The sequence below is a fragment of the Uloborus diversus genome, chromosome 8 (assembly GCF_026930045.1).
Source record: "Uloborus diversus isolate 005 chromosome 8, Udiv.v.3.1, whole genome shotgun sequence".
Classification (NCBI taxonomy): domain Eukaryota; kingdom Metazoa; phylum Arthropoda; class Arachnida; order Araneae; family Uloboridae; genus Uloborus; species Uloborus diversus.
In genome coordinates, this window is record NC_072738.1 from 144,008,358 (window position 1) to 144,027,170 (window position 18,813).

General features: G+C 32.7%; 1 protein-coding gene across 1 annotated transcript in view; it reads right to left on the reverse strand.

Moving 5' to 3' along the window:
- The window catches only part of LOC129228655 (choline O-acetyltransferase-like), an 82,226-nt gene that overhangs the window by 21,804 nt on the left and 41,609 nt on the right, over nt 1–18,813 (reverse strand). Inside the window, exons 4-5 of the mRNA XM_054863339.1 lie at nt 12,261–12,444; nt 9,078–9,283 (exon numbers count right to left, since the gene is read on the reverse strand). Coding sequence (XP_054719314.1) covers nt 9,078–9,283; nt 12,261–12,444 — 390 coding nt within the window. The remainder of the gene's footprint in view (nt 1–9,077; nt 9,284–12,260; nt 12,445–18,813) is intronic.

Here is an 18,813-nt window from a genome sequence, read left to right on the forward strand (position 1 = left end):
GTGTGTCATTGGCGTAGCACAAAACTTTTCAAATGAAACAAAATAATAATAATAATAATAATAACAACCATAATAATAAACAAATAAATAAATAAAAATAAATTAAAAAAATTAAACTAAATAAAAAATATTTTTAAAAAATGAATAAATTAAAAAAGAGAGCTAAAAACAAAAGGGAATGAAGGTTGAAATTTTTTTTGGGGGGATTTTGCGTCATTGAACTTGGGGGGGGGAGGGGGTAGGGCACCCCTGAATGTACTTTAAGTTCAAAATCAACCTCAAATTTCATTTAAGTTCATTTTAATAATTAAACTTAATTTTTTTATGATAAGTCATGGGTTCACAACGCAAATTCTAAACTGGAAATGCAAAAAGTAAAAATAAGACGAGTATAATAAGCGATGGGTGCAACAATAAAGATATATTTATTATAGCCAATTTACACCCGTACACTTAAATTCTTTTATTTCCAGCATACGGTAATGGTATTTTTATTTCTTATCACTCTTAAATGATGGGAATTAATAACCTGGAAATTTTGTATTTATAAAAACTTTACTGTTTAAATTCCTCTATCTAGGTTATTTTTAACGAAAAAACATGATTTTACACTAAAAACCAGTTTTTAAATCTGCTTGATTTAGGTCTTAAAAAAAATGGGGGAGGGGGGAGGAACGCAAATCGAAAACGATTCGAAACCATAATGCCGAAAATTTGTCTCTCTAAAACAACGAGCCGGACTTAATCTTCTTGTAATGGTAATCCGAAAAATCAAAGGAACGTCAACTACTATCAAATAAAGATAATAAGCAAATTCATGATTGCTTAAAAAAGATGAATTCCATTTTGACTATTTTCCGGTACTTGTGAATTAATTAAGTAATTAACTCAATTTTTTGGTGTAGCTCTAACCCTGTATACATACATGCTAAAACCTACACCTTTGTAAGAATTAATGGAATCAAGTTGGGAATTTTTGATTTTCGAATTTTTTAGGTTGTTCAATATTTGTCTATAACAGCTGTTTAGCCTACCAGTTGATTAGGCGCTATAACTTCACGTATTTTTGTCATAAATATTGTGTCCTGTTTAAATGTTATAAATTTCTACATATTTTATCTTTTCGTTAGCCATAGATATTTCCCCGCAGAAGAGGCAGGTCATTGTGACATAGAGCGAAAATCTGATTGCACAACAAAAGAAAAAATGATTTGTACTTTGCGAAAAGCATGGTTTAGAGATCAAGAATTCAAAGAAAAGTGCAAAACTCTGGTTGACTGTGCGCCCAGTAGAGTGAAAATGGCGCTAGACAAAAAAAAGGGGGGTGGGGCATACTAAGTTGTGATTTTGATTTTTTAATTAAATGATGTAAATAAAGGTGATTTTGTAAAAAAAAAATGGCTTGATTCTATTAATTCGGACAAGGGGGTATCACTGAAATCAATAAGTAAACGAGCTGATGTGTGCATCACATGACTTCCTTTTACTCCAATTTAATGTCATTTTCCCATTACTGGCAATTTTAATGTGATTCAATAGTCTACTCTCTAAATATCACCAACAGTGACCAAATTGAAACAGATTTTTAAAAAAATCGGAAAATTTATTGCGAAGTTGGCGACAAAACTTGGCGACCAAAACACTGGCGATATCTCGCCAAGTGTCCGCCAAATTATAACACCACTTGAGTTTACATCGAAATTAACAATGATTTCCTTCCAAAAAAGAGCAAAAGACCCCTTTGAAAACATCCGAATGCAACCAAAAGAATAGGTACACAACTAGATCCCACTTGGAGTCTACGTACCAAATTTCAACTTTCTAGGACTTACCGTTCTTGAGTTATGCAACATACATACGCTCATACGCACGTACATACATACGTACATACAGACGTCACGAGAAAATTCGTTGTAATTAACTCGGGAATCGTCATTATGGATATTTCGCGTGTCTATACGTTCTTAGGCACTAATCCACGCTTGGTCGAGTCGAAAAAAAAAAAAAAAACTCAATATTAATTCGGGGGTGAGTAAAATGGAAATTAAAGTCGATTTTTGAGCGAAATTTTTTTCGCGAATACAATACTTCCTTTTTTGTAAAAGGAGTTAAAAAACCCAATAACAACCATTTAACTTGACTTCTATGACTGATACAATTTCATCCGGCCCGTCAAAACATATTTGATACCGCAAAATAAATTACTTTCGCCCTTCTACCCTATTCTCTACCACCATTTCTTAATATTTTCAATATGTCTTTCATGATAAAACGATAGTGACACAAAACAGCGATTACTCTTCATTTTAAGGATACTACATTTTGTACTTGATTTATCCAATATAAAATCATATCCACATTTTCTTTTTCTTATTTTCAAAGAAAGGAGATTTCTGCAAACACAATATCGCGCTCTAATGGCCGGAGTAATGCTTAAAGCGTGTTATCTATTACGGTATCTCATGTTTTGATACGCTATCTATTATAATTACTTTCTTTTTGTTTTGCTTTTGCCTGGAGGCAAATCTTACAGTTTCGTTTCTTATTTCTGTTAAGCGTGATAAGATCAGATCATTAATCACAGTTACTATTCTCATTCTGAGGATCGGTTTTTGTGCGTAAAAATGAGAAATGGGGTTAGAATGTAAACAATGAAAAATGTTTTGTTGATGAAAAAGATATTAATTTATTCCTTCAATATAAAAGCCAACAATTTAATTTGTATCTGATAAATTAATATATTCGTTTTCAAGAATGGGGTTGTTTCCTTCAGCCAAAAGTACTACTTTTAGTCACTGACTTTGATAGAATGAGTAAAAAGAATAACATGGACCAAGAAAATACTTTCATTTTCCCAACAGTTATTTTTTAATTAATTTTTTAAACTGTCCGATTTTGAAAACAAGGCGTGGTCCTTATGACGTCACAAATGATGCAATTTGGCGCATCTTTCTACCGTATTTCCACGCTATGATAATCAAGAAGCGAATTAAAATTGCGCTCTACGCTTGCTATCAACCATATCGCTGCCAATACATGGGAGTAAAGAGGCGAATTAAATATTTTTCTCCGTGAATGGCAACACTGAATGACATTTCATCATTTGTGATGTCACACGACTGAAACGTAAACAATGAAAGCGCACCGATTTAAGTAATTTTAAAAAAATATTAAACTTGAACAAATTATTAAAAAAATGGTCAGATCCTATATTTTTAAGCATGCTCTTTCAGAAAAAAATACTTTTAAAATTTTGGAAACGACCCCATTGCAGCGAGGTTTTAAAACACTGGTTTTCATTTTTCTGAATCGTTCCAGTTTTATCTTTTCCACTTTCTATGCTCTATTGTTGATTGCTCCGTGTTTTTAAAAGTTAAAACTTTGAACTTATTTCAGTTTATCTTTTCAGAGTGTTTATTCATACTTAACATTTTACAAAAAAAAAAAAAAAAATCCCAATAAAACGTAGTATTTTAAAAAAAGTTTCATACTACATGAAGCAATAATCAAAACGTAAATTAATTATGGAGTAAGAAATAAACTTGTTGTAATACATACTTTAAAAAAAAATGTTAGAACAACCTTATTAAGCTGACAAAATGAAAACATATTCCAAATGAACTCAATGAAATGAATGCCCGGCTTTGCCCGGTCAACGTTGAAAATAAAAATTGTGTCAAGTAACGTATATTCAACAATCAGGCTTAAATAAATAAATAAAAAAACACCATGAGAAATTTCCCTCCCAAACAATGACGACAGATATTAAAATACTTTTAAGAAATTAAATCGAGAAAGATGGATTTAAAAAGCGTAGCCATGAAAACACAAAATAAAACAAGTTTAAGGAATTAAAATGCGAAAGAAAATGGTTACCAATTTGAATGGAAATGAGATTTTTTGAACTTGATTTAAAAAAGGCTTGTGACTTTTTTTCTTTTTGAGATAGAAGCTTAGTTTTTCGTGGTAGATAGAAGTAAAAAATATCGCTTTTTCCAATGGTGTCAAAAAGAACTGTGGGAGGATTCCTTCACTTTTTATTGATAGATTTAATGAAGAAAGCAGTGCCCAAATTTCAGCTAAGCCTAAACAAATTCGAGCTAAAAACGTTAATAACTCCCGCCGTCATTAAGTTAGAGCACTGAAACAAAGTACGTAGAACGCGGAAAATTTTACCCTTCCCAACGATGATTAATATATGTACAAGTAATTTTTCACCCCCCATAATTCGGGAATTTATGTGAAAATTGGGCATAAATTGGAATAAAAAAAGAACTGTTCATCGAATTTTTTTCGAACTGGTCTGCAAACCTTTTCAGGACTTAAAGAAAAAAAATGAAAATTTCAGCGAAATCGGCTGGGTAGTTCTCGAGTTTTGCGAGTTTAAACACACAGATGCTTTTTGGAGACTTCATTTTATACTATGAAGAGAAAGAATGTAGCTATTGAATTCACCAACATTTATCAGAATCAAGCTAAATAATGTTTTTAATGAATTCAGGAACTTGAGTAACGGATGTCGTCAAGCGGTAGAAACAAACAAAAATGTTCACTTCAAAAATGTTTAAGTATTGTATATATATATTTCTTTTTGCATAAAAATTCATTGGATTATTTTTCTGTTGTAGACAGCGAGTAACATATGACTTATGTCATTCCCTTTTATATTTTCATTATTTTGCAGAAGGCAGTTGATATTCAATGCTAAATTTCTTAGAATCTTTTCTTTTTGTGATAGTCATTACACTATCAAGTGCATTAACGCTAGAAAATAGCGTATGGAAAAGTTTTATAAGGTATTCAACGTAGGTTTTTCAAGTTTAAATATGAGTCCATATAGTTAAAATTTAAACATATCATTTATGTTTACTTCATTTTAATTTTCACAATTATAACTTGAAACTTGCCCATTTTCTCTTTTTATTCAAACGCGAATATTGCTGAGTACTGAATCGATGTTGAACTGAATATGTGTGTAACATAAGGTATTTTTAAAAATTTTTGAATGCTTTCACTTTAAGATACTATTACTTCCTTTTACAAAAAAGGAAGTATTGTATTCGCTGAAACATTTTCACTCCAAAATCGGCCTTAATTTCCATTTTGCTCGCCCCCGAATGAATATTGATTTTTTTTCAACCCGACCACTAGTAGATACATGCTTAAGAACGTATAGACACCTGAAGAGTCCATTTTGACGATCCCCGAGTTAATTACAACGAGTTTTCTCGTGACGTCCGTATGCACGTATGTGCGTATGCGCGTATGTGTGTATGTGCGTATGTGTGTATGTGCGTATGTATCTCGGATAACTCAAGAACGGTATGTCCTAGAAAGTTGAAATTTGGTAATAGACTCCAAGTGGGGTCTAGTTGTGCACCTTCTCTTTTGGTGGCACTCTGATGTTTCAAAGGGGATCTTTTACATCTTTTTGCGGTAAAATCATTGTTAATTTCAATGTAAACTCAAGCAGTGCTATAATTTGCAATATATCGCCAAGCTTGGTCGCCAAGTTTTGTCACCAACTTGGCGACGAATTTAGCGGATATATATATATTTTTTAATCTGGTTTCAATTTGGCCATATTTAGAGAGTTAACCGTTGAATCACATTAAAACTGCCAATATTGCGAAAATTAATCTCTATGAAACGTTTTCTTTGCTTTGTGTCGCAACAAACTTGGGGTGAAAATATTTAAAGTGTTTCTTAGCTCCAAGGCTATATTATCTTTAAGTTGGAGTAAAAGGAAGTCATGTGATGCACACATCAGCTCGTTTTTTGAATCGAATAAGACGCTTTTAAAATCAAGTGGATATGATACAATGCATTGAAAATGCTTGTTGATGTATTTTCGTCATTTTATACATTCTCTCTTATAAGATAAATAAATACCTTTGTGCTGAACAGTAAAGTAAGACAAAACAACGTAAGCAGAAGCACAAATTTGTAAATTACAGCAGACACGTGTTTCGGCGTTACAGGGAACGCCTTTTTCAATGCAAAAAATAATGAGCTTATGGATGAAAAGACATCCGACAAAAGCTAAGAGCAGATAAGCATGCAGCTTAAAAGATAAAAACAGCGGATTAGCCAAACACCAATGACAAAGTTATAAACCGATCCGGAACCAATAGGAATGCAAGCAAAGGCCAAGAGCTTTCTCTTAGGTACGAACCCAAATTGAAAGAATTCAATTGGACAAAGATTAAGTCGAAGCTTAAACAAAAAGAAAAGAAATTGTCAGTAACCGTGAACCGCAAGAAAGGAAAGCTGCATGGAAAACCATGAAATAAAATAAACAGAAACAAAAAATATTCGAAAAAAGGAAAAATAAAGAAAAATAGAAGAAAATGGGGGGGGGGTGTCAATCAAGACAAAAAGGTAAAAATAAACAAAGGAAGATAGATAAAAATGAATGGGAAAAGAGGGGGGGGGGATGGGGAAAGGACAGTATTAAAGATATGGGAGCCAAATGTTAGAAAAATATGGAACTGCACTAAGATCGTTAACTAAGTTAGAACTGTTCCTCAAAATATGAAAGGATTCCCAAAAGTCAAGATCTGATGAATTGGGGCATTTTTGGATAATCTGATAAGAGTTAAAATCAAAAGAGTGATTCGAATCCCAACAGTGTTGATTAATACTAGACTTATTTAATTGTTGTTTTTTCACATAATTTTGATGCTCTCTCAAGCGAATTTTTAAAGCACGCCGAGTCTGTCCAATATAGGCAAGTTTACACAACTACAATTAATTCTATAAATTCCACAACAATTAAGAGGGTGAATAGGATCTTTAAGAGAAGAGAATGAAAGTTTATTAATAGGAGAGAACACCACCTGGAATTGGAAACGTTTTAGAATCTTAGCAACCTGATAGCTTACAGATGGAAAGAATGGTAAAACAACCAAATTCTTTCTGATGAAGATTCGGTTAAGAACATTAGTTTGGGATTTATTTGAAAGTTTTTTATAAATGGAATCAATCAAAGTTGGCGGATAGTCTCTATCAATTGCCACAGCTTTAAGATAATTAAGTTCCACTTTAAGAAGTTCCGACGAAGAACAAATATTAATTGCGCGATAAACAAAAGAATTGAAAGCAGAATATTTTTGATTTGGAGGATGAGACGATAGTCTATGAGGAGGTAAAGAAACAGCAAAAGGTTTGCGATAAACAGTGGTTTCAAAACCAATTTCAGTACGAGAAACAAGTACATCAAGAAATGAAATGCAATTATTCCGTTCTTTCTCACAAGAAAACTGAATATGAGGATCAATGGAGTTTAAAAGAGATAAAACCTCATCACTCTCAAACTGATCCTGGTTCATTAGAACAAAACAATCATCAACATACCGAACATAAAATTGAAACCTCAGTTTTTGGAACAGCTTAACCTCAAAATAATGCATGTAAATATCACTAAGAATGGGGCTAAGTGGGTTTCCCATAGCCAGACCATCTAACATAATATAAAATTTCCCATTAAAAACAAAAGAACATTGCTTAAGACAAGTACGGGTAAGGAAAATTAAATCCTCAATTTCCGTATTGGTGAAATGAAATTCAGAAAGTCTTCTACGAAGGCATAACAATGAACCCTCGACGGGAACGTTCGTAAATAAAGAGTTAACGTCAAAAGAAGCCATAAAAGAATTATTTGGGACGAAACTATGAATTTTTTTAACAAACTCAACAGAATTTTTAATAGTAAATAAATTGTGACTCCTAAGGGGAGAAAACACAGAGACTAAATATTTTGCAAGTTTGTACGAAGCCGTACCAATATTGGAAACAATCGACCTGAAAGGAATACCAGCTTTATGCACCTTTATTCTCTCTTATGTATTTGCTCAACATAAATTTATTCTAACCTAAAATAGAATAGCTTCAGAGCATTTTATTCGTACGATAATTATATCATGTTGTTTTGTCCGAAGTTATATTAATTGCTCATCTAAAAACAGATTTAAACAATCATAGATAGAGGAAAAAATAAAAAATAAAAAATACCAATAAATGTAATTTACAATATATTATTTAAGAAATGAAAAAATGCATTCAATATATATTAGTGTCTTTGTTCTTTAGTATAGTAATAAAAAAAAATCATTTTCGTAAATATCTACGCCTCTTATTTTTCTTTTTCGAAATCTGTTGACATTATTTGGCAGCATAATTATTAGCCGAAAAGTGTATGTTTCTTTCGGAGGGGGGGGGGAGAAATAAAGAAAAGAACGCTTACTCAAAAACAATCTTTTGGTTTCTCTGTGAACTACAGTTGTCAAAATAACAGCTTTTGTCTCTTACGAGACATAAGTTGAAGCGATTTTCTTCGCAAAATTTCTTCTTCTTCGGCCTCTTAAAGCGACGTCATGAAACCAGTAAGATTGCTTTCTTAAAGGTGGAATCGGCTACACGGAGAGTTGATATTTGAACTCTTCTCAGAGATTCACTTGCAACACGTGATAATAACAACTTTTTGATACTGGAGTTGCTTCCTTCAGTCAAAAGTACTATACTTTTAGTCACTAAAATTGATAGAATAAGCACACACAAAAAAAAAAAAAAAAAAAAAAAAAAAAAAAAAAAAAAAACAATGGAGCGAGAAAGAACTTTCCTTTTCCCAATGCTTAATTTTTAATTATTTTTTTTTAATGTCCGATTTTGAAAATAAGGCGTGGTCTTTATGACGTCACAAATGATGTATTTTGCCGCATCTGGCTACCGCGTTTACACGTTATGATAACCAACACGCGAATTAAATACTATTGCGCTCTAGTCTTGTTATGAACCATATCGTAGCCAGTACATGTGAGTAAAGAAGCGAATTAAATATTGTGCTCTGTGAATAGCTTTTAATCATTTATGATGTCATCGGCAGAAGCGTAGACAATGAAAGCGAACCCATTAAAATACTTTAAAAATTTTTTTAAACTTAGTCAAATTATTTAAAAAAATGGTCAGATCCTGTGTTTTTAAGCATACTCTTTCAAAAAAAAAAATACTTTTAAAATTTCGGAAACGACCCCATTGGTAAAAATGAATCTGAAAAAACAGTAACGAAAGAGCCTTACCTGCAAGAACTTGTCGTACCATCGATTAGCGGTCCCAGCGTCTGTACCACTACCGTGGAGCACATGTCCCGCCATGGCAGCTAGCTCCAGGGTGGTGGCCTCCTTCCTGATGGTCGAATAATTGGGCACTCCAGGGATGGATTCGTCTAAGCACATCAGCAGCAGACAGTGTTCCAAGGTCTTCAAGCTCTGAGTATTGGAAGGGCCTATGGAGGGAAACAAGCACACCATGCAGTAAGTTCTGAAGATGAATTGCAAGCATTTAAAGCGTTCATTCGTTTCAGCATACTAAACACTTAAAATGATAGGAGGAAGACAGCAAACTTCGTAAGCAGCAATATTTGATATCATGTATAAAGTTTCCTTATCTCTTTATTTTCCTTCAGAGTAACTTTTTTTCCTGAACGCTCGCTTTCTATTTTTTCCATTAGCAAAAGAGATTAATTAAAACGAAATAACATTAAATTACGACACACAAATAGCACATACAACATTTAAGCGTTTCATAAACGTTTTACAATGGTTGCTCCATCGTTTACAATCATTTTAAAGTGTTTATTAAGTGATTTTTGTCATATAGGTGTTTTCTTTCTCACTCTAACCAACGCCTCCTAAATACTAAATGCCTATTACATTTGCCTCAAAAAGTGATCTTCTGCCGGTACACTTTTAAGTGCTACCTGGCGGCAATACAAGGATGGCATTGCTATGGCGATGGATCCAAACAATTCAAATCAGACTGTTTATTGGTTAATTTCAAAATTTAAGTTTAGAAGTTAACCAATTATGTTCTCCGCTATTAATTTCTAATACCTACGACCTTCGATAGATGGCAGTAGCAATAGTACCGACTTTTGCTTATTGGGATCATTTTGCTCAGCGAATTAAAAGTGTGAAAGCGACAGGCATTTAGGAGGCGTTGCTCAAACACTCTCTCATTGCAAATAATGCCACCGACTTCTAACACTTCTTAGCAGTAACTGAAGACCACATAATTTTCATGTGTCCGAGGTGAAATGCTGTTATGGCCGTGGTGGCCTGATCGGTAGGGCGTCGGACTCGCATCCGAAGGTTCTATTCCAGCCTGTCGGAGATCCTCCGTGTTCGTTAATGGTGACAGGGGCAACTTAAATAAATCGTGGTCATTCAGTCCTCCAAGTGAATCAATAATTCTGTGGGTGCTGGACCAGAGATTTCTCCGCTTCTGGGCTGGATCAAAAAATAAGAGCTGTCTCCAGGTTTTCAACCAAGCGGCTAAACAACAAATACTGGTAGGTACGGGAGACATTGGAGTGTGAAGCGTGGAAGCGTGAAGTAAAATGTTTTCAAATTCCAAGCATTTAAATTAGATATAAATATTTCAAACAATATTGAAAGTATTTCAAAAAAACTACATTCCAAATTTGGTGCCTTACTGGTGTAAAATGTGTTTAATGACCTGCATAAATACTTTAGGATATCACGGTTTGTTTCAGTTTTCGTGTATTACTAACAATAATTTTTTTAAAAAGCAATTTAAGAGAGGTAAAATCAAATAAACAAAAAATACAATATTAAGTGAAACATGTTATACGTGAATTGTAAAGTTCGGCCTTCCAAATATAACCTCTTGCCTTTTCGACTACTTTTGTGCTAAATTTCTGTGTCTGTAAATGCAATAGATTTGGTTGGATATTGCATACACATACAAAGCAATATAAAGAAAGACAGACCTTTATACAAGAAGAGAATAATTGCACTTAATTAATTTTTCGATAAAATGGGTTATTGCACAATTTTATTGAAACATTTTTATTTTTAACTTACATTGTCCATGATAAAAAAGCAGTTCTGTAACTACAAATATTTACAAACGTAAGCATGCAGTGAGGTAGAAACTAAAATTGTTACCTAAATGATAATCTTAACAAATAATGAGTTACGAATTAAGAAATTTTGCAACTTAAGCGCATACTAACTTTTCTTATTTATCGTACATATCTAGTCAAGTTTTCAACAAGCAAATAAACTCGGTCAAAACGACGTCACTGAAAATGTTATCAAACTAATCTTTTATGATGTAAATGATTAGCAAACATGTGTTCATATCTTGGCATCACTCTTATGAGTTCAAAAATGTAGCGTAATTTTTATACACTCCCTCCGTTTTCATAGCTGCCTTGAATCAGGAAATCTTTTTGAATGGCGTTCCAAGTAGCTTATACGAAATCCTGGATTACACAAAATATCTCGTATGAAAAAGATAGATCTTGAAGATCTTGAATTTTGCATTCAGTATTCTTTTCCTTGTATTACTCAGCTTTTTTTTAAAGGTTAGTGTTATTTTTATAGGCGGAGACATTTAAATAAAAATTCTAAGGGATTATTTTTTGAAAATATTTGGTAACAAAAGAGGTCTTAAATATGATTAATTATCTTATCTGAAACATATCCATCATCTTAATTAAAGTAGTTTAAGTAGTTATTTTTTAAAAAACGTAATTTTAAAAACTGTGAGAGAAATCGATTGCTAACTTTCGATTAATTTCTTTAAAAATTTAGTATTTTTCTGCAAGAATGAAAAGAAAAAAAAAAAATTTACTCTTTCTAAGCTTCTATTTTACGCGTGAATTTAAAAAAGTTTTGTTTTTCCACTTGTCTTACACAACATGTATGTTGTGGATTTTTGTATACATTAAAATATTTTTAAGCTACTGACCGTTTTTATGCAACGATATTGTTTATAAAATAAAAGTATATTTGAATAACGTTTATGGTACCAATGACTTTTAAATTTTTTCTGGTTGCTATTGAATTTTTTTTTTCTGGGTACTTAAAAATTTTAGCATTTCACGGGCTAGCCACAATTACAAATGGATTTTTCATCAGGCAGCTACAATATGGGAAACATCAATAAAAATGTATAAAATTACATGCAGTAATAAAAATTGAATTAAACAAATAAACTTCTATAAAGTTCTTAGTAAGCGCAAGTTAATATGTTTGCTAGTTTCGGCCTCTTCTTATTGGTGCTTCCTTAGTTGCAGACTATGAGAATTCCTCAGAGTCATTATCCATTCTTTAATGTGGTACCTTTATTTGCGGATAGCCAATACTAATTGAGAATTTTTAGAAACAGGAACTCAATGATGGTCTAAAATCAATAAAACCATGCTTCTCGAGCCGGAATATTTGTTCTCTTACTTTTCAGCATTTTGTTTCGGATTTTGGCCCAGGTCTGCCTGTTTTCGGTCGTCAGAAGTCCGACAGGTGGCTGCATGTTCTCTTTGTCTCGTGCCATTTGCGTCACTTGCCGAAGTTGGTCCGTGAGTTGGTCCTCGCTGGGAAAGTCTTCACTGTTGGCAGCTTTGACTTGAAGAGAGAAAAACTGCAGAAATAGTAAAGTATATACCATAAAAAACAGTACATATACAGTGGATTTCAAATGAAAAATCTTGCTAGACAACACCAAACAAATGGTTTTGACAAACTCCCATTTGCAACCTTCTTCGAAGTCTTCATTATGTATCTACACAAAGATGCACACATGGGCATTGTGGTTGCCCCCCCCCTTCCTCGAATTCTAGTTTTTGATCCATACTGCCAATCCTTATAGTTAGTTAAAATACATGCAAGGACTGTATGACCAGTTTCCCGTAGAAGAAAATTTTAACCGAGCTTTGTTTCCGTACGTTAATTCATGTTCATACCAGTAAGCGAATTTCGCCGTTAAAGATAAAAATAATAATAATAATAATAATAATAATAATAATAATAGTAATAATAATAATAATAATAATAAACAAAGCTCAACAAGTTTCTTCTACTTCTTTATTTATTATTGGCTACACTCATTTGTTATTTTTTTTTTAAGACCAGCATTATCTAATGTTATTAAGTTACAAATTGCCACCCTATAACCCCAGATGAAGCAGAATTACAAGCATGTACTGAAAGGCTTAGCTACAGCATCCAGAGACTGCAGTCTCTGGATTCTGTACCCGTGCGTTTTCTTTTTTTTTGCTTGCAGTTCTCTAATAAATTTTTTTTATTCATCTCTTGGGGCTGCACATTGGTTTCTCACCATTTGCATTGCAGTGCATTTCCCAGGGGCTGGCACTCATTCTTCCAAGTGGTATCTCTATTGGTGGATAATCAGTATCACTTGAGAATTTGTGCACACAGTTAGTCACCAGACGGGGACACTTAAGCTCTCACGATGCGAGATTGCACTAGAAATTTAGTTGAGCGAAGAGTACCTAAACTAAATAAGATCAAGAGGTCTTTAACATGCCTCATAATCATACGACATGGACGCTGACAACTTTATGTATCTTGAAAATCTACCGACTGGAGACGGGTTTCAACCTGCAACCTTGCACGTAAGAGGCATAGTCTCTTATGTAAATTATTTAAAAAAAATTAGCGATGCATTTCAATAAAAATTAAGGACTTGGTATATTGCATTTTGAGCAATCAATGAGAAGAAAATGAAACCGATCTCGAAGTGGTACAGTATGTACGAGAATTAGTCATCCGACGTCAGAGTGAAGCATCGAGACTTGTCTATTCTTGTTCTTGGAAACTAAATAAATAAATAAACAACACAAAAAAACTTTTTTAGTACAAACGACATGCTACCTCAAGCTCAAAAGAGGGTTAAAAGCAATTCACCAGAGCTAGTCGATTCCATAAGAATTTCCCACTTGCGCTTCAAAATTACAAGTAACTTAATAATTGTTTTAAAGATACATTACATAAACTAACAAACAAAATATTGACTCATAGACATTTTTCGATTCGTAATTCTAGAACGTGAATATTGTACCTTGAGGTTTTTTAAGAAATAATTCAAAGAGGTAAAACATTTAATTCCTCCTTTTGGGGTGAAAAGCAGAGAATTTGTGATGTAAATGTAATTCTAAAAGAATACAAATGAGAAACCCAACACTTACGCAGATAAATTACTGTTAGTCACTAAGCTTAAAAGCAGATTATAAGCTGATGTTTTTGTTTGTTTTACGTTTTTCAGTAGCGTTATTCAAACTCTTTTATAGTTTACACGAATTTCAAATATAGGAACGATCTGAGAAAATCAGAGAGTAGTCAAATTTTTAAAATTCTCTTTGATATTTTCTCTTTTACCTTACGTTGTAGGAAGCTGCGAAATAAACTTTGGCAGTAATTTAGGGGACCCCCCCCCCAAAAAAAGGAAATCATCACTTTCTTCTAATTCGAAACATAAAGAAACTTCTTATGCACCGCATAGTATCACATGGGGTCTGAAGGTAAAACGAACAGTACAAAAAACGAAAAATGAAATGAACACAATAGACAAACAATGGAGTCGCTTCCAAAATTTTAAAAGTATTTTTTTCTGAAAGAATATGCTTAAAACATAGGATCTAACTATTTTTTAAATAATTTGTTTAAGGTTAATATTAAAAAAAAAATACTTAAATCGGTGCGCTTTCATTGTTTACATTTCTTGCCGATGACATCACAAATGATGAAATACCATTCTGTGTTGCCATTCACACAGCAAAATATTTAATTTGCATCTTTACTCACGTGTATTGGCAACGATATGGTTGATAGCAAGCATAGAGCGCAATTTTAATTCGCTTCTTGATTATCATAACGTGGAAACGCGGTACAAAAATGCGCCAAAGAGCATCATTTGTGACGTCATCAAGACCACGCCTTGTTTTCATATCCGGACAGTTTAAAAAATTAATTAAAAAATAACTGTTGGGAAAATAAAAGAATTTTCTGGGTCCATGTTATTTTTTTTTTTCTTTTTGCTTATTCTATCAATTTCAGTGACTAAAAGTACTACTTTTTACAGAAGGAAACAACCCCATTAAAAAAAGAAAAAGAAACGCAATCATCGGTTTCTCCTCTGGGGGTTTTGAATATTTTAATGAAAACTCGAAGATGATGTTTTTCGAAGTTCAACTTGAATTTTTAAGCATTTCCACTCAACAACTTTCAAGTGTTTAAGAGAAAGAAGATAGTAAATAATTGAAGGCAGGAAGTCGAAGACGGTCGACGCTACAGGTCAGAATATGAGTAAAAAGATCTGAACAATTAATGCAATGTGCTTTGAATGCGTGGTATAAGAGCATTTGTGAGAAAATACGCATCGGAAAATAGGTCGATAAGCAAAACGAAATGCATAAACTCAAAGAGTAACGGTCACGTTAGAGCTTCCTTTTAAAATTTACAACGTCTTTTAATTTATTCATAACATGTTCCATTAAAATAAATTGTAGCAGCATCTTGAACTGTATTAGGCTTGTTTGGATGCCTTTGTGTACTTTTCATTAACATTAATACGAAAATAAGGTTTTCTAGAAACTCTGGTGTTTGTTTTTAATTTTTGGAACGAAAAGTAAACTGTCTTTTAATAATGGTCCCTTTTGTTGGATGTTCTTTAGAAAAATACTATCTTAAAATAGAAAGTAACTGAAGGTTTCCTTCCGGCAGTTCTCAAAGTAGATCTTTATTTTTAAAGTTAAAAAGTTTTACTTTTTAAATAAGATTATAACATGACATGATTATTTTCATAAATCTTTAGCTCAAAAACTTTTTATTGACTGTTTCAAGTACAAATTTTTTGAATGAAAGTTGTTATCTTTATCTTTATCTTTACTTATAATAAAGCTCGAAGTCTCTCTGTCAGGATGTCCGGATGTCTAGATGTCTGGATGTCTGTGACGCGCATAGCGCTTAGACCATTCTGCTGATTTTCATGAAATTTGGCACAAAGTTAGTTTGTAGCATGGGGATATTCACCTCGAAGCGATTTTTCGAAAATTCGATTTTGTTCTTTTTCTATTTCAATTTTAAGACCATTTTCCGAAACAAAATTATCATAAGATGGACGAGTAAATTACGAAATTATCATGACGTGGAATGGGAGAGCGAATAAACATAGCCAATTGGTGCGAAATTCATCATCCATTATTTCTTAATATACAGGCGAACCAAATGACCTTTTAAAGTTCTACTACTGGCAAAGCCGTGCGGGTACCACTAGTTATGTATGAAATACGTATTTGCACGAAACTTTTGGCAATAAGTTGTTTGAACAGCTATAAACTCAGTCACTTGAACTAACTTGGAACAGCTAATATAAAAGCAGAAAAGAGAAATCTGCATTCTTAATGTTAAAAAACACTTGCAATTTACTAATACCATAAGGTTGTTTTTATGTCTCAAAGTGATCCTAATGGGGCTATTTCTTTCAGTCAAAAGTACTACGTTTAGTCACTGAAATTGATAGAATAAGCAAAAATAATAACATGGGCCCAGAAAATACTTTCATTTTCCAAATAGTTATTTTTTTAATTAATTTTTTAAAGTGTCCGATTTTTCAAACAAGGCGTGGTCTTGATGACGTCACAAATGATGCATTTTGTGGCGCATCTTTCTACAGCATTTCCACGTTACGATAATCAAGAAGCGAATTTTAAACATTGCGCTCTACGCTTGCAATCAACCCTATCGTTGCCAATACACGTGAGTAAAGATGCGAATTAAATATTTTGCTCTGTGTATGGCCACAATGAATGGCATTTCATCATTTGTGATGTCATCGGCAGAAGTATAAACAATGAAAGCGCACAGATTTAAGTATTTTTTAAAAAATATTAAACTTAAGCAAATTATTTAAAAAATGGTCAGATCCTACGTTTTTAAACATGCTCTTTCAGAAAAAAATACATTTAAATTTTTGGAAACTACCCAATTGTTGTTTTGTGCCAAATTAGGAGCAATTGTTGCGATTTGGAGTGCGCTGTTTCACTTTTCCAACTGTACCCCAATTTGGTGTGAAATCTGACTTCTACAGTACACACATGCCGTAGAGACCCGTTTATAGGGTAGGCAACAATCACAGCATACCAATACATTCACACCAAAGGAGAAAGTACATCCATACCCAAGCCGGGATTCAAACCCGGGACCTTCCCCATCGCAGTTAGACTTCTTTGCCCACTAGACATGGCGGTCGGCAAATGAGCCCACTTATCTTTTTAAAATGATTGTTCATGTGTCAATGAAACATCGAATTTTACTGTAGCGTATTTGGAAATATAAAAGTAAAATAATTGTTCTTTAAAATATTTTACGTAAAAGTATTTTTATAAATAACATTATGTTTCATAAATTTTTTTGAAACATAGTGCTAGAACAGGATCCTAATATGAGAACAATAAACATTTTAGTAGATTTCTACACCATGACATAAATTATTTTAATTAAGAATTTAATGTGGTATAGTATGGCCCTCATAAGTTCAGCCATGACTTTGGAAATATTTAACACTGTTTGGGGCAATAAGGAAAGGTAAGGCAAACACACCAGTAGTCGCCAGTGCTTCAGTAGTGGCCAATTCAAGGTTTAAAAAAGCACTAGTAGTGGCGACAGTGAAGTATATTTTTTAAACTATGGGTCTACAATATTAATTACCTCTCTTGAAACTCAGTGAGCGTATTCTAGCCCAACTCTTTCTTAATCGTCACATTTTATAAAAAATACCAGAATTTCAATTTGATCAATTTTTTGCGCATTTTTTTCCCAAACCTCAAATTTGATCCATTAGTGGGCACTCCGAAATCTGAAAATTTCAGTTGTGGCCATCTGACATTCTCCCACATCCGAAGAATTTACATTACTTACTTTAAATTTAAATAACTGATGAATAAAGTTGATTCAATATGATAGTTACATTAAGTACCTAATATATTAATCTCATTATTACTGTTAATTTCTTTCTTCAAAGTATATAAGTTACCTTGAAGTGGCCACTACTGAAGCACTGGCCACTACTGGTGTGTTTGCCTCAATTGGTGCCGAGTTGGGTTGGGTTACTTTTGTATTAGTTTTGCAAACGTATTCCAATTCAAATGCGCATCAATAACACGCTTCTTTCTCACCGAACTTTAAAAAAAAAAAAAAAAAAGTAAGCAATATCAATGTCTTAACTCAACCTATCTTTTGATTATAATTCGTAATGTCATATTAAATTTTCTAGCATTAATGTTATTCTTGTCAGGCCAAAATTATTATTTAGTTTTATCAAAAATTGATAAATATCGAATTCAACATCGTGGAAATGGCTGCTTAGAACTACGAACTACGTTGTTTGCATTAATATTTAACGTTTAGTAATGCTTCTTGAATTCTCATTTCTTTCTACGTGGGCCAGAATATCAACAAGACTTTGAAAATTAATTTAAAAAGAATAAAGCGAAAAATATCACACATTCGAACAAAATTTACTAGGCTTATTAGCATTTTCTTCGTTACCACGTGCGCTTGTTTTACCTTTTTCGTCCGCCATTAGAAAGTGGCTACAGTGCCCCCTATGGTTCGTTGAAGTTGCGAATTAGAGTCATAGTATACTCTTATTAAACAGTTTATTACAGTTTTAAGAAATAGTAAAAAGATAAATTACGTAATATATTGGGTGGAAATGGTTTTGAAATTCTTTTAATAGTATAATAATATTCAAATTTTTTTTGTAGAAACCTTTATTAAAAGTTATCTAATATTCTTTTGTGCTATTAATCATAACAAAATTACTGATGTTAATTAGTTTATAAAAAAACGTTTATCTAAAAATGTAAGCATGAATTATTGTTGTGCTAACAGATGAAAACACATTTTCGATTAAAACGAGTATATATTCATCGAAAATGCTGTTGAATCAGCAAGCATTTAAAAGTTTTAACATCCAAAATGTACTGTT